Below are 12722 nucleotides of genomic sequence, written 5' to 3'. Positions count from 1 at the left end.
GTGTAACCTGGAATTGAATTGTGTAACCTGGAATTGAATTGGATGTCAATCATTCCATGTAAAGAACATGTCATCAACTTTTTGGTTTTTTTGTTGTAAAACAAGCCACAAATGGGACAGGTTTTGCTCAAGAATGTTGCTGTATTTAGCACCATCCATCTTCCTCCTTGGCTTGGACCAGTTTCCCAGTCCCTGCTGCTGAGCCCACCACCACAATGTCACTGTGGGGGGTGGTGGTCTAGGAATGAGGAGATGTTGGTCTTTGCGTCAGATGGCATTTTCCTTGGTGGAAAAAAAGTTTACACTTGGTCTCTCCGACCAGAGCCCCTTCCTACCTACGTTTCGGGACACTTCCACGTGCCTTTTGGCAAACTCCAAATGAGTCTTTCTATTTTTGGCTGTAAAACTCTAGACTTTATGGCTTGTTGTGGTTGTATGGTCAGATATTCCAGTCTCTGCTTGGGAACACTACAGCTTCAGGGTTACTTTTGGTCTCTTGACTAATGTCCTCCTTGACTGGTCTGGGAGTAGTGGTGGGCAGCTATCTCTTGATAGATTTGTTGTGGTACTGTGTTCAAATCCTGATGATCCCCAGTGGACCAACTGGAATGGATAACTTTGTCCCGGACTTATAGCGATCTCCTTGGTCTTCAAGGTGTTGGGTTATTGGTGCCTCTTGCTTAAGTGTTGCAGCCTCTGGTCCCTCTCAGAAGTATATACTGACAGACCATGTGACACTTATAGTGCACACAGCAGGATTCCAGGTTACAAAGCCTATGACTTCTAAAGGAAATTGGTTCCACCAGAAAAGGTTGAATACACAATTTCACAAACCGCTAAAAAATTTTGTCTAGTAGCCTCATGGAGTTGGCTCAAAAACAAAATTTTGCTCAAAATCTTTGTCTCTAAATATCTTTTGCCACTTATGACCTCATTTGGTAGTGACCTCTCTGGACCTGCTAGTGCCACAGTCTGGATGGGACTTTACCAGTCTTCGGCCCAGTCTTCATTGCACGTTTGTCCTTACGTACATCTCTCATCTTAGGTGTCTATGACTTTCTCAGAAGAAAAAGTCGCTCCAGGATCCTCAATTGATGTACAACTTTCTGCAACCCCGAATTCCCACTGTGCACTGCGTGTGATTGATTCCAGCCTGCTGCTTCTTAACCCCTATGAACAGTTTTCAGCAGACAGAGTAAGTGGATCGAGAGAGTCTTGATTATCCCCCCCACCCGGTTCTAATGGTCTAGGAATAACTGTTTATGTGTTCTAAGACAGTCTGAGACCATATCAAACTCTACTGTATATCTTGCAGGTTTACAGCTCTGTTCGGACCTATTTCTATGGCTACAATGTGGCTGGATTTAACGTTGAGGACCCAGCTCCCCCCTGTGAGGACCCAGACAAGCTGGTCTTCTTCAAGGGAAGATACTACTTACCTGTGAGCAGCACATCTGATGGTGACTCCTATAAAAATCTTAGGGTAAGTACAAAGTTCTTCATCATAGACTTGAGATTTCCATCACTTGAGAAGCATCTATGGCTAGGTTTACATTAAGTCTTAGAAAAAATCTCCTACCTCTTTATGGTCTAATAAGGCAAATTTCCAACTATGTTTGAATGTGTTCCCCCCCCCCTCTCCTTCAAATTCTCTTTGGTACATGTCAATCTAGTTTTTCAAAATAGAGTAAAAAAAATTAACTCGTGACAATTTTAGTGGTTTACCATTAAATTCACATTATCTTTCAGTCCCTAGGGCTGGTGGTTGGGACAAGTGCCAGACTAAGAAAGCCAGAGGTCTGTGATAAAAATCCACCTCAACCAATTGTCATGCCTCTGGAAAGTGCCGGAATAGGTGTGTGTGGTGTGTGTGTGGTGTGTCTTTTTTTTTTTTTTTTTTTTTTTTTTTTTTATTTATCCTGGAATTTCTTAGGCAATAATACACCTCCTATCTTTACACAGCTCACAGTTTTGTTGGTGGTGCTAGTGGATTTGCAGGTGATAATGCTCTAGCAAAATCTGCTTCTGCTGCACCAATCGAAACTGTAAGGACCAACTTTGCAGAGACGTTCTTGTGGGTCATTGTCCCTATTGAGTAAGTATCCTTTTTATTCTAATCCCTTGACTAATTACAAAAATTTACCAAAAATGTCCAGATTTTACCACCATATGAATTCTTAACCAAATTTTTTTGACTTAAATTGGTTAACACCATTATATTCCATAGGTTCGATAGACCAGTTTATACATCTTATAGGAAACTTATTTTGTAATTTTGTATTTGTGAATTGCATAGATCATTGAACACTTGCTTATCAACCATAGACTGATTTCCAGTTTAGAAATGTACCTCTTGTTTTCTCCACCTGATCACCTCTTGATCCACTGCCTTTATTTCTTTAGTACTGAGGGCCGGGCCACTATATCGGAGAATGTTCCCGACACAATCACAAGCTGGGAAGGATCTGCTTTCTGTACCTCTGAAGAAACCGGCTTTGGTATGATCAGATCTCCGGCTAACTTTACAACATTCCAGCCATTCTTCATTGAGCTCTCCATGCCATATTCTTGTATTCGAGGAGAAACCTTGGTCCTCATTGGAGTTGTACGCAACTACTTGGAGCAGTGCATCAAGGTGAAGTATTTCTTCTGAGATGGTGGTGGGGTCTTAGTCTTGATCATTGTGTGGTTTAGTCCACACGTAATTGGGACTTGAACCAGAATGCCGCCGCCCCCCTCTTGGAAGGGTGTTTTTGAAAAGCTGAATTTGTGAACACAATTTAGGACTGATGTCAAAGTGCCTGATGGTCCTATTGGGGGCAGTCATATCTTGATATAACAATAGTAGGTATTACACTTGTGACTATGTGGTGGTGGTCCTGTAAACATTTGCTTTTGTTGCCACTTTAGCTCAGTGTAACCATGGAAAACTCCAACGCATTTACTGCTGTACTGAAGGAAGGCAAGCAGGAGGCTTGTGTGTGCGCCAATGGCAGAGCTTCCTACACCTGGGAAGTAGAAGTAAAGAACATCGGTAAGGTTTTGATGGCAACCTACATTACTAATTCTACGCCCAGTTAACATTCATATTTCACATCTTGGTTCGTCCTTCTTACTTTAGGTGAGATCAGTTTTACGGTGTCTGCTAAGACCACTCACATCGGCCAGTCTTGTGATGGGCCAAATGATGCGTCCCAACCTCCCCGCAGTGACACAGTTGTGCAAACCCTTATTGTGGAGGTAAGTTGCTAAGACCCTATACACCTTCAGAAGTCTAGTGCCAAGTTTTCAGTGTAGAATCTGTGTCTGTAAAAAGAACTGCAGATTTTTCTGCAAGCTGGCCAAGTGCCTCATTTCCTAGTGGACTATTAGAAGAAAACAAACTTACCATTGCCCTAGTCCATCCCCCCCCCCCCCTCCACTCCCCCATTGGTCAACCCTCTATACTCAAATTTAATAAATTTTAGATTCAGTAGAAAAGTCAGATTTTATGCTTAATAAGTTCTCTGGTCAACGAGCAATCTGCTGTGTTAACATAGACTTATGGTTTGGGTGCCACCCATCCTAAAGTCCATGTTTAATTCAGCTTTGTTGCCTACCCCTTGGCCTTTCGAGGCATTCAGATCTCTTGACTGGAGCTGTGCCACATACCCCATTAGAGTATGGCCAGGGCTACACTGTGTACAGAATGACAAGAGGTTGCAGTGCTGAAACAGCATTCTGGCGTCTTCATTAGGATGTGTGGGGGAGGCAGACATCTAACCCATGCTGGTAATGAAGATATAGCATAACCTAATGGCACTGGAAGACCCCCTTCCCTGACTGAAAACACAAATTACACTAAAAAGATGGGGGGGCATAGGGATGATGTGTTGGTACTGTAATTTTATCTTCATATTATGTAATTTCATGTTTTTGGGAAAATTAATCAAACTATCTTTTTTTTGTTTTTGTCTTACAGCCTGAAGGAATCCCTCAGGAAAGGACCTCAAGTAATCTGGTATTTGTGCAGAGTAAGTTATAACCCCCCCCCCCCTTTTTTTTTTTTTTCTTTTTTTTTCTTCTCCCCCCCCCCCCTTCGCCCATCCAGATAACTTACTGGTTTCTTTACCTTTTTCATAGACAACAATATTCAGCTACCGGTCGCCATAACTCTTCCAGAGGCGGTGGTGCCTGACTCAGCTACTGCCCATGTGACAGCTGTTCGTAAGTATTTCTGGGTTCTTGGTATTCTAGAATTAGATGAATTCTGCTCTTGCGGCTTCGTTGCCCCGAAAGGGAAAAAGTTAAAATTTAAGAAACTTTATCTTTGGGAATTTTTTATTTTGTGTATATCCTTCCTGGATACTCTAAATCTCACATTCAATGTCTTCTCATCTTCAATACAGCTGATATCTTTGCCATCCCATTGCGAAGCCTCCAGGATCTGTTGAAGATGCCCTATGGCTGTGGAGAACAGAACCTTGCTCGCGTGGCCCCCATCCCATACGTCCTAGATTATCTTAACGTCACTGGACAGCTCACCGATGAGATACTCCAGAAGGCAAAGAATTACATGTCTGAAGGTGAGTCCCGGGGCTCCTTGTCTTACAGCTACAGTACAAGATCTCACAGGAAAACTCTCTCTAAAATTGATTATCTCAATGTTTATAAATCTCCCGGTGTCTTTGGTTTCTAGGATATTATCGACAACTTTCATTCATTTCTGGTGGAGCTTATCGAATGTTTACCAGCGCCATAGAACCAAACTCTTGGTAAGTAAGACTGGACACTCTGCATCTTGATTTTACCATAGAGTCCACAGGTGACATTTTTTGCAAAACTACAATTTCCATCATGCCTGGACAGCCAAAGCTTTAGCATCTGTATTGAACGCAGGTGCCGGACCTGTCAGGAGTCTGATCGCCACCCTGCAGCAAAGAACGGGGATACCGATTGGTTGCTAGGGCTGCTGGGGGGTAAGAGAGGCAGTGCACAGCATTAATCAGTATATGCAATCTAATGATTGCAAATTATAGCCTTAAAAAAAGAAAAAAAAACCTACAAACTTTCCCTATTAGGTTTTACATTACCACCTTTTCAAATGAAGTCTGTCGAGTGGAATTTTCAGATTATTGATCCTGGGCGGTGATCAGCGTAAACTAAACACCAAACTCAAGAACTTCTACTAATTTTTGGTGAAATTTAAAGTATTTGTCCCTATTACAGCATTTAAAGTAAAAGGCCCTATTACACGGGACTTATCGTGCGAAAAATCGTTATATTTGAATTTAAACAATCCTTTTTTGTAATTGCAGCCAACAATCAAAAAATCGTTCAAATGTCATTTAAGATCTGAACCTAAAATTGTTAATCGTTCGCTGTAATTCCGCATTTTTTCACTAATCGTTCAGTGTAATTGCATTGTTCATCATTTTGCTAGTATCAGATGGAGTAAATGATCATAGTAACAATAACAATCATGGTAACTAACAATTATCGTTCTGTGTAATATGGTGAACAATTTCAGGTTAACGATAAACAATCTTGTTTGCGATCGTTTCTCGTTAGTTGTTAATCGTTAAAAATTGCACCGTGTAATAGGACCCTAAGCCTCGTACTGTTAAACTGATTGTAAACCCCCGCAGTCGGGGTCCTCCTATGTACCAGTCTACATATGAAGGTAAATGGCAATGTTCCATTTGTCACCCTACAACCTAACCCCCCCCCCCCCCCCCCCCCCCAATTGCTTGGATAACACTCTGGAATTGAGGGCGCTTTAAAAACTAAAAATCATATAAAGCAAAAAATCCTCATCTTTCTGTACACGAAAAAGGTTATATAGTGATTAAAGAGAACGTAAAGTTTTTTTTTTTTAAGTTTATAAACTGCCTATAGCTGTATTGAAAGATTGCTTACCTGCTTTATCACAAAGTGAATAATGTAGGTGCAAAACTGCTGTGTGTCAACCTAGATATAGATTTTCTATTTTACAGTATGTTTTATGATAAAATGGAGGATATCATTAAATATCCCTCATACGGTTAATATGGAAAAATTAAGAGTTATGTCTGTTTTGCATGTGAGGAGTTACATGTTTAACAAAAATCTTGTACAGGGGTAGGGGGGGTAGATCCTATGTTAGCATGACAAGTGTTGTAATTTTTGCAACAGCTGGGAGGCTGCTCTATGGCAATACATGTGTTATGTGCATGGTTAAGATGCTGGGCTTCACCTAAAGGGCTGTGGTTGAGAAGGTCATAAACTCTAGAAATCGGTAGCTTATCTAAATCCTAAACATGGTGGTCCATCTCCGCAGGCTGACCGCCTATACCTTTAAGACATTGGAACAGATCAAAAAGTACGTCTACATTGATGAAGACAGACAACAGCAATCGCTCATCTGGTTAGAGAACGCCCAAAAACTAGAAAATGGCTGCTTTAGTGCCCAAGGAAAACTCTTTACAATTCAGGTGAGAATCCATGTATTAAAGGGTTTATCCAGGATTAGAAAACAGCCCCACTCTTGTCCTCAGGTTGTATGTGGTATTACAACTCTGCTCTATTTGTTTCAATGAAACGGAGCTGCAAAACCGAAACTGGAGACCAGTGCACTTCTTGGAAGAAAGCGGCCATCTTTTTCTAAGCCTGAATAACCCCTGTTTACAGTATATATTGTAAACATTATATGGCTATTTTTTCTTAAATAAAATGTATTTCTTTACAAACTGATATTTCCTTCAAATTCTTATAAATCTTATTTTTCATGTGAGTTGAATATAATTGCCATTTTTATTTAATTCTATTTTTAAATAGGACTCAGACAGCGATCTCCACTTCACGGCTTACCTCGCCATTGCCCTTTTGGAATCTAAGTACAGTTTGGGAGTAAGTAACATGCCTGGCAATAAATATATAAAATACTTACTTTTATGTGTGCACATTTCCATTGGTACATTCCATAGTAGGTGTAGGATTTTCCCAATGTAACCCTTTCAAGGGCAGAACTACCACATCAGATTGTCTGCTCAGGACTGTAATGTCCCTGGTTATCCATTAAGGACCTTTCATCCTGAAACTAGCTAACCAGGGATGGTGTGTACTATAGCCATGCCCACCCATCACACTAGAGGGGCTTGGCACTTCAGACTCCTGTAATACTGCTGAACAGGCACTCCAGGGGCTGCACAGAGGGAGAGAATTAAGGACCTGAGTCACATGACCCTCAGGTCCTTAAACTAGCTGTATGGAGATATTAGCCTGAGGGGAAGAGGGGCAAGACTGAGCTGTAACTGCTTTCAGTGAGTATGTGTACGTGTTTGGGAGAGGTGAGGGTGTAGCCATTTCTAGTTACGCCCCGGCCTCTAATAGTAGGATTATTTTATATTTTCCTTGAGTGGGAATACTTGTTTAAATGGGCTATCCAGGATAAGAGAAGCTGCTGTCTTCAGAAACTGCACCACAACCCTACTTCATTCACCTCAGTTCAAGTGAGCTGCAATACCACACACACTGAAGAGGATGGTGCTGTTTCTGGAAGACTGCAGCTTTATCAGACCAAAAGGGTAACTTTGTCGGGATCCAACACCCCTGACCCTTCTTACTCATTAAACTGCTAGTTTGTTTCACCGGGAATGGTAGGTTTGATTGTCTTGGAACTCTCCAATCATTATATTATAAATATATATTATATAATGATTGGAGAGTTCCAAGACAATCATTATATTATAAATATATATTATATAATGATTGGAGAGTTTTCAAGCCAATCAAACCTAACATTCCCAGTAAAACAAACTAGCAGTTTGAGTAAGAAGGGCCAGGGGTTTTGGATTCCGACTACTTTTACCCTTTTGTTCTGATGGAGATGTGTGGAATCTGCTTATCCCCTTTTCCCAAGAAGAACACATGGCTGACTGGGCTAAATGGTCATGTGAATAGGGAGAGAGAGGTGGCTGTAAGATGGAACACAACATTTACTGAACATCCATTGAAGGATTATGGGTGCCTTTATGCTAAGGTAAATGGTGTTTTCCTTGTTTAGGCTACTTTGTTGAACGGTGCTCTTGAGTGCCTGAAGAACGCTTCCAACTATGAGCAGAAAACCGCTGACCAAGTCCTCATGCTCTACGCCTTCACATTGGCCAATCTTCCAGAATACAGAGAACCCTTGCTTCAGAGTCTGATGAAAAAGTCCATAAGAGAAGGTTTGCTACTCTAGATCCTACTGGAAGTTCTCATTGCATATATCCATCCAATATTAAAAACTTTGTATGTTTTTCCTGAATACAGGTGGCACAATACACTGGGAAGGTGACCTGAAGAAGACTCCGAGACCAGTGCCATTTTTCCTGCCTCCAAGTCGCTCGGCCAACGTGGAGATGACAGCCTATATGTTGCTAAGCATGCTCTCTGTTCCCAACCTTTCTCAAGAGGATCTTACAAAAGCGGCCGAGGTCGGCATTTGGCTCACTCGCCAGCAAAACTCCCATGGTGGATTCCGCTCCACACAGGTAACTGAGCAGTAACTATGAACTCAATGAACCAGTTTTACCCAGACGTCCTATGACAGCACCCCTGGAGAGGACCTCCCACCGCTTGACAGAAAACCTGAGAAGATAAAAGCTGACACACCTCTCCACACCTCAGTTCAGGTTTCCTGTCCTGCGGATAGGAGGCCTCAGAAGAGCCCATCCTGGGTGAAGATGGCATAAACTCCATACCTTTTTGGCTGCAGGTCCCCCGTCGTTAATCGTATGTATTGGGGCTCCCTGGAGGCAGAAGTCTGTCTGCGAACAGCAGCCGGATAAGTCTGGGTCCGAGATCCCTGGAGGGTGCGGAGAGCTCCTGCGGTTCCCGGGGGGCCTCCGCTTCCGGGTGGGGGTCTTCCGGGGACTGTGGTCTGGGTAGGCCGTGTCTGTCCCACCAGCCCGCTCACGGGGCGCATTGCCGCCATGCTCGGGGTGCCGCGGTGCAGTAGGCCGCGGCGCTTCCGGGTCACGTGATTACGTGCGTACGCACGCATCGTGACGTCAGACGCCGCGTACTCGTCCGGCGTGACGTGTCAGTGCGCGGCGCTGGCGTATGACGTCACACGCCCGGACGCCGCATCCAGCAGGGGTGGAGGAGGCTGATCCGGGGGTATATAGGGCCAGGGGCACTCGAGCACTTCGTCCATGCTCTTAAGCGTCCAGGAGGAGGACTCACCCAGCCAGCATACAGTTATCTGGAGATAACAACCTGCCTTGCCGACAGTATGTCTGAGAGTTCGGGCAGGAGAGAGCGGGGACGCCATGAAAAGTCATCCAGATCTTCCAGGGAAGACCGTGAAAGGTACCTGAAGGCGAGGGGCATGTTGGTGAGAGTATCCCCCCTTTTTTTCCTATCTTGCTAACTCTGCATTGCATTGTTGCTTTATAGGCATCTGATAGATCCCATAGGAAGAGATCATCTAAACACCATCATAAAGAGTGTGGGGAATGTGGAAATTTGCTACCGGATGATTATACTAGATCACTTTGCCAATATTGTGTGGATAAGTTGGTGGCTCAGGAAGCCTCTTCCCTGGCTGATAACTTAAAACAAGTGGTCAGGGATGAAGTGCAGCTTTCCCTAAGAAATCTAGGGTTGGATAGACCAGCTGTAGAAGCCCCACTTATTGCTCCTGTGTTCTCATTATCCTCCGAACCTGTTATGGCACCAAGTGAGGATCAAGAGGAAGGAGAAGTACATTTGATTTCTTCAAATGATGATCAGGAGCAACCTTCCAGTTCTAGAGCCCTCTGTCCCACAGAAGACACTGAACAGCTTATTAAAGCAATCAGATCCTCTATGAATATAATGGAGGAAGAGGTGTCTGTCACCTGAGGATGCCTTTTATGAAGGGTTAGCCCCCAAAAAGATGCATGCCTTCTCTATACATAAGAGTATTAAAGCTTTAATTGACAATGAGTGGCAAAACCCAGACGGAAATTTTTTCATTCCCCGGTATTCTAAAAGAAAATATCCTTTTGATGAAGGTGAATGTAGCTCGTGGAATAAAGCCCCGGCTATTGATGCACCGGTAGCAAAAATTGCAAGAAAAAATAGCCTTCCCTTTGACGATCTTGGAACTCTTTCTGATCCCATGGACAAAGTCTGATTATTTTTCCAAAAGAACTTGGGAAGCAGCAACGGGTGCATTAAGAACCAGTGTAGCAGCAACCTGTGTGGCAAGACCCTTGCGAATGTGGTTAACTAAACTTAAGACTCAATTAACTAACTATCAAGATACCACTAAGGTACTTGAGGATTTACCAGTGATAGCTAAGGCAGTAGACTTCCTGGCAGACGCCTCTACAGACACCATAAAAATGTCAGCAAGAGCGGCGGCACTGTCTAATTCTGCAAGAAGAGCACTCTGGCTCAAATCATGGAAGGGGGATGTAGCTGCAAAAGGGAAATTATGTGGTATTCCATGCAATGGTGAATTGTTTGGCCCTGTTCTAGACTCTCTCTTGGAAAAGGCGTCAGACAAGAAGAAATTTCCAGCTCCCCCCAAACAGGAGTCCTTTCGTGGCAGAAGACAGTCCAGGAGACCCTTTCGTTCAAACCAGGACAACAGGAAAGGCAGAGGATTCCTGTTTAATTCAAAGGATGATAAGTCTAAACCCCCTCAACAATGATGGGATGCAGGTGGTGGTGGTGGTGTGGGGGGGGGGGGGGGGGGCGCCTGTCTTTTTTTGCCCAGGCCTGGAGGGAAATATCTCCCAGTCCTTGGGTCCTCAATTCAACTTGCTCTGGTCTGCTTCTGGAGTTCAAAAGCTCACCAGTAGACTGGTTCCTCCCCACCAGAATCTTGTCAGATCAGACAAAACAGATAATTATAGAGAGAGAAGTTTTGTCTATGATCGAAAAGAATGTTTTGATCCCAGTCCCTCCATCACAGCGTCAACAGGGGTTTTACTCCCCGCTGTTCCTGGTAAGAAAACAAAACGGCTTACTGTTCCTGGTAAGAAAACCAAACGGCTCTTACAGAGTCATCATAAATCTAAAAGGTCTAAACAAGTTCTTACTATACAAGAAATTCCGTATGGAGACCTTGAAGTCAACAATAAATCTGTCCCCAAATTGCGTCATGGCGTCCATAGATCTGGAGGACGCATACTATCATGTTCCCATCCATCCGATACATCGAAAATTTCTGAGTGGCAGTGTGTATAGCAGGAAAATGGACTCGCCTCCAGTACAGAGCTCTACCATTTGGAGTCTCTCAGGCGCCAAGAGCCTTCAAAAAGATTGTGGCAGATATGGCATCTTATATCCGAAAACAGGATATCCTCATAGTACCATACCTGGACGACTTCTTGCTGATAGCAGACTCGATCCCTCGTCTTCAAGCCCAGATCCAGCTAGTGTCGGACATTGTCAGGAAACTAGGGTGGAACATAAACCTGAAAAAATCAAATCTTTGCCCCTCCAGGCAGTGCGTGTTTCTGGGCACCCTGTTAGACTCAGAGAAACAGTTATCCCTTCTTCCTCCTCCAAAGAGGGAAGTAGTTATCAGGAGAGCAGAAGAACTTTCTCTGTCCCAAGCTGGTGTTAGACAGGCCATGTCGGTATTGGGCCTGCTTACGTCTTGTATCCAGTCAGTTCTCTGGGCCCAGTCCAAAACCAGAGCCTTACAGTGGGACATTCTTCAGGCATGGAATGGCAGCCAAAGAATGTTAAACCAGACCTTCCACTTATCTTCAAGAGCAAGGATAAGTCTTCTTTGGTGGACGGACCCCAGAAATCTGAAGAAGGGAGTAAGCTGGTCTCCTACACAGCAACTGAGGTTAACAACGGATGCCAGCCCTTGGGGTTGTGGAGCGCACCTGGAAAATACCTTTATCCAGGGCAGTTGGTCTCCTCATCTGAGACAGCAGACTTCCAAGTTCAAGGAGCTGTATGCAATCTTTCAAGCCCTACAAGACCTAGTCCATTTAGTGTCCTCAAAGGATGTGTTAATATACTCAGACAACACCACAGCAGTCTCTTATATAAACATAAACAAGGAGGAACACGCTGCCAGACTCTGCTGGAACTGTCATCCCAGATTTTTCTATTCGCAGAGAAACACCTTCTATCATTAACAGCGGTTCATCTCAAAGGGGACCAGAACATCCAGGCAGACTTTCTGAGCAGAGTGAAAATAACTCAATCAGAGTGGTCCCTCAGCGAGAAGGTGTTTCGGCAAATCATCAGCAGATTCGGGACTCCATCAGTAGACCTATTCGCGACCCGAGCCAACAGGAAGGTCAGAAAATTCTACTCCCTCAGCCCTGGAGACTGCCCAGCGGCAGTAGACGCACTCTGAGTTGGAAGGGAGAGATCGCTTACGCCTTTCCCCCTCTCAAACTGATCTCCAGGGTTCTGAGGAAGATAATAGAAGACAGAGCCCATGTCATTCTCATAGCTCCATTTTGGCCAAAGAGACCATGGTTCACGCGGCTAAGGAAGTTATCAGTTGCTCAGCCATGGATTCTCCTGGAGAAGAATCTCCTCTCCCAGGGCCCAGTACAGCACCCGGTCTGACCACACTTGCACTTGACTGCATTGATGCTGAGAGGTTAATCCTCAGAGGTAGGGGCCTCACAGACTATGTCATAAACACAATGCTAGCAAGTAGGAAGGAAGTAACTTCTATCTATTTAAGGACATGGAGGGCCTTTTTAAAATTTTCTCAGGGAAAACAGGACCCCCTAGGAGAAACTAACATCACA

At 43.9% G+C, this 12722-nt stretch overlaps 1 protein-coding gene across 1 annotated transcript in view; it reads left to right on the top strand.

Annotated features, from left to right (window-relative positions):
* LOC138799132 (ovostatin-like) overlaps positions 1-12722 on the top strand; it is a 37411-nt gene that overhangs the window by 17736 nt on the left and 6953 nt on the right. The window contains exons 15-29 of the mRNA XM_069979944.1: positions 1046-1195; positions 1316-1483; positions 1750-1855; positions 1963-2095; positions 2404-2635; positions 2911-3034; positions 3122-3240; positions 3962-4013; positions 4123-4206; positions 4389-4565; positions 4679-4754; positions 6299-6452; positions 6796-6867; positions 8024-8186; positions 8272-8492. Of these exons, the coding sequence (XP_069836045.1) occupies positions 1046-1195; positions 1316-1483; positions 1750-1855; positions 1963-2095; positions 2404-2635; positions 2911-3034; positions 3122-3240; positions 3962-4013; positions 4123-4206; positions 4389-4565; positions 4679-4754; positions 6299-6452; positions 6796-6867; positions 8024-8186; positions 8272-8492 (2031 nt within the window). The remainder of the gene's footprint in view (positions 1-1045; positions 1196-1315; positions 1484-1749; positions 1856-1962; positions 2096-2403; positions 2636-2910; positions 3035-3121; positions 3241-3961; positions 4014-4122; positions 4207-4388; positions 4566-4678; positions 4755-6298; positions 6453-6795; positions 6868-8023; positions 8187-8271; positions 8493-12722) is intronic.

This window comes from Dendropsophus ebraccatus, chromosome 8 (genome assembly GCF_027789765.1).
Source record: "Dendropsophus ebraccatus isolate aDenEbr1 chromosome 8, aDenEbr1.pat, whole genome shotgun sequence".
NCBI classification, from domain to species: domain Eukaryota; kingdom Metazoa; phylum Chordata; class Amphibia; order Anura; family Hylidae; genus Dendropsophus; species Dendropsophus ebraccatus.
The sequence above is the reverse complement of the archived record's forward strand: the minus strand, read 5'-3'. Positions and strand labels throughout refer to the sequence as shown.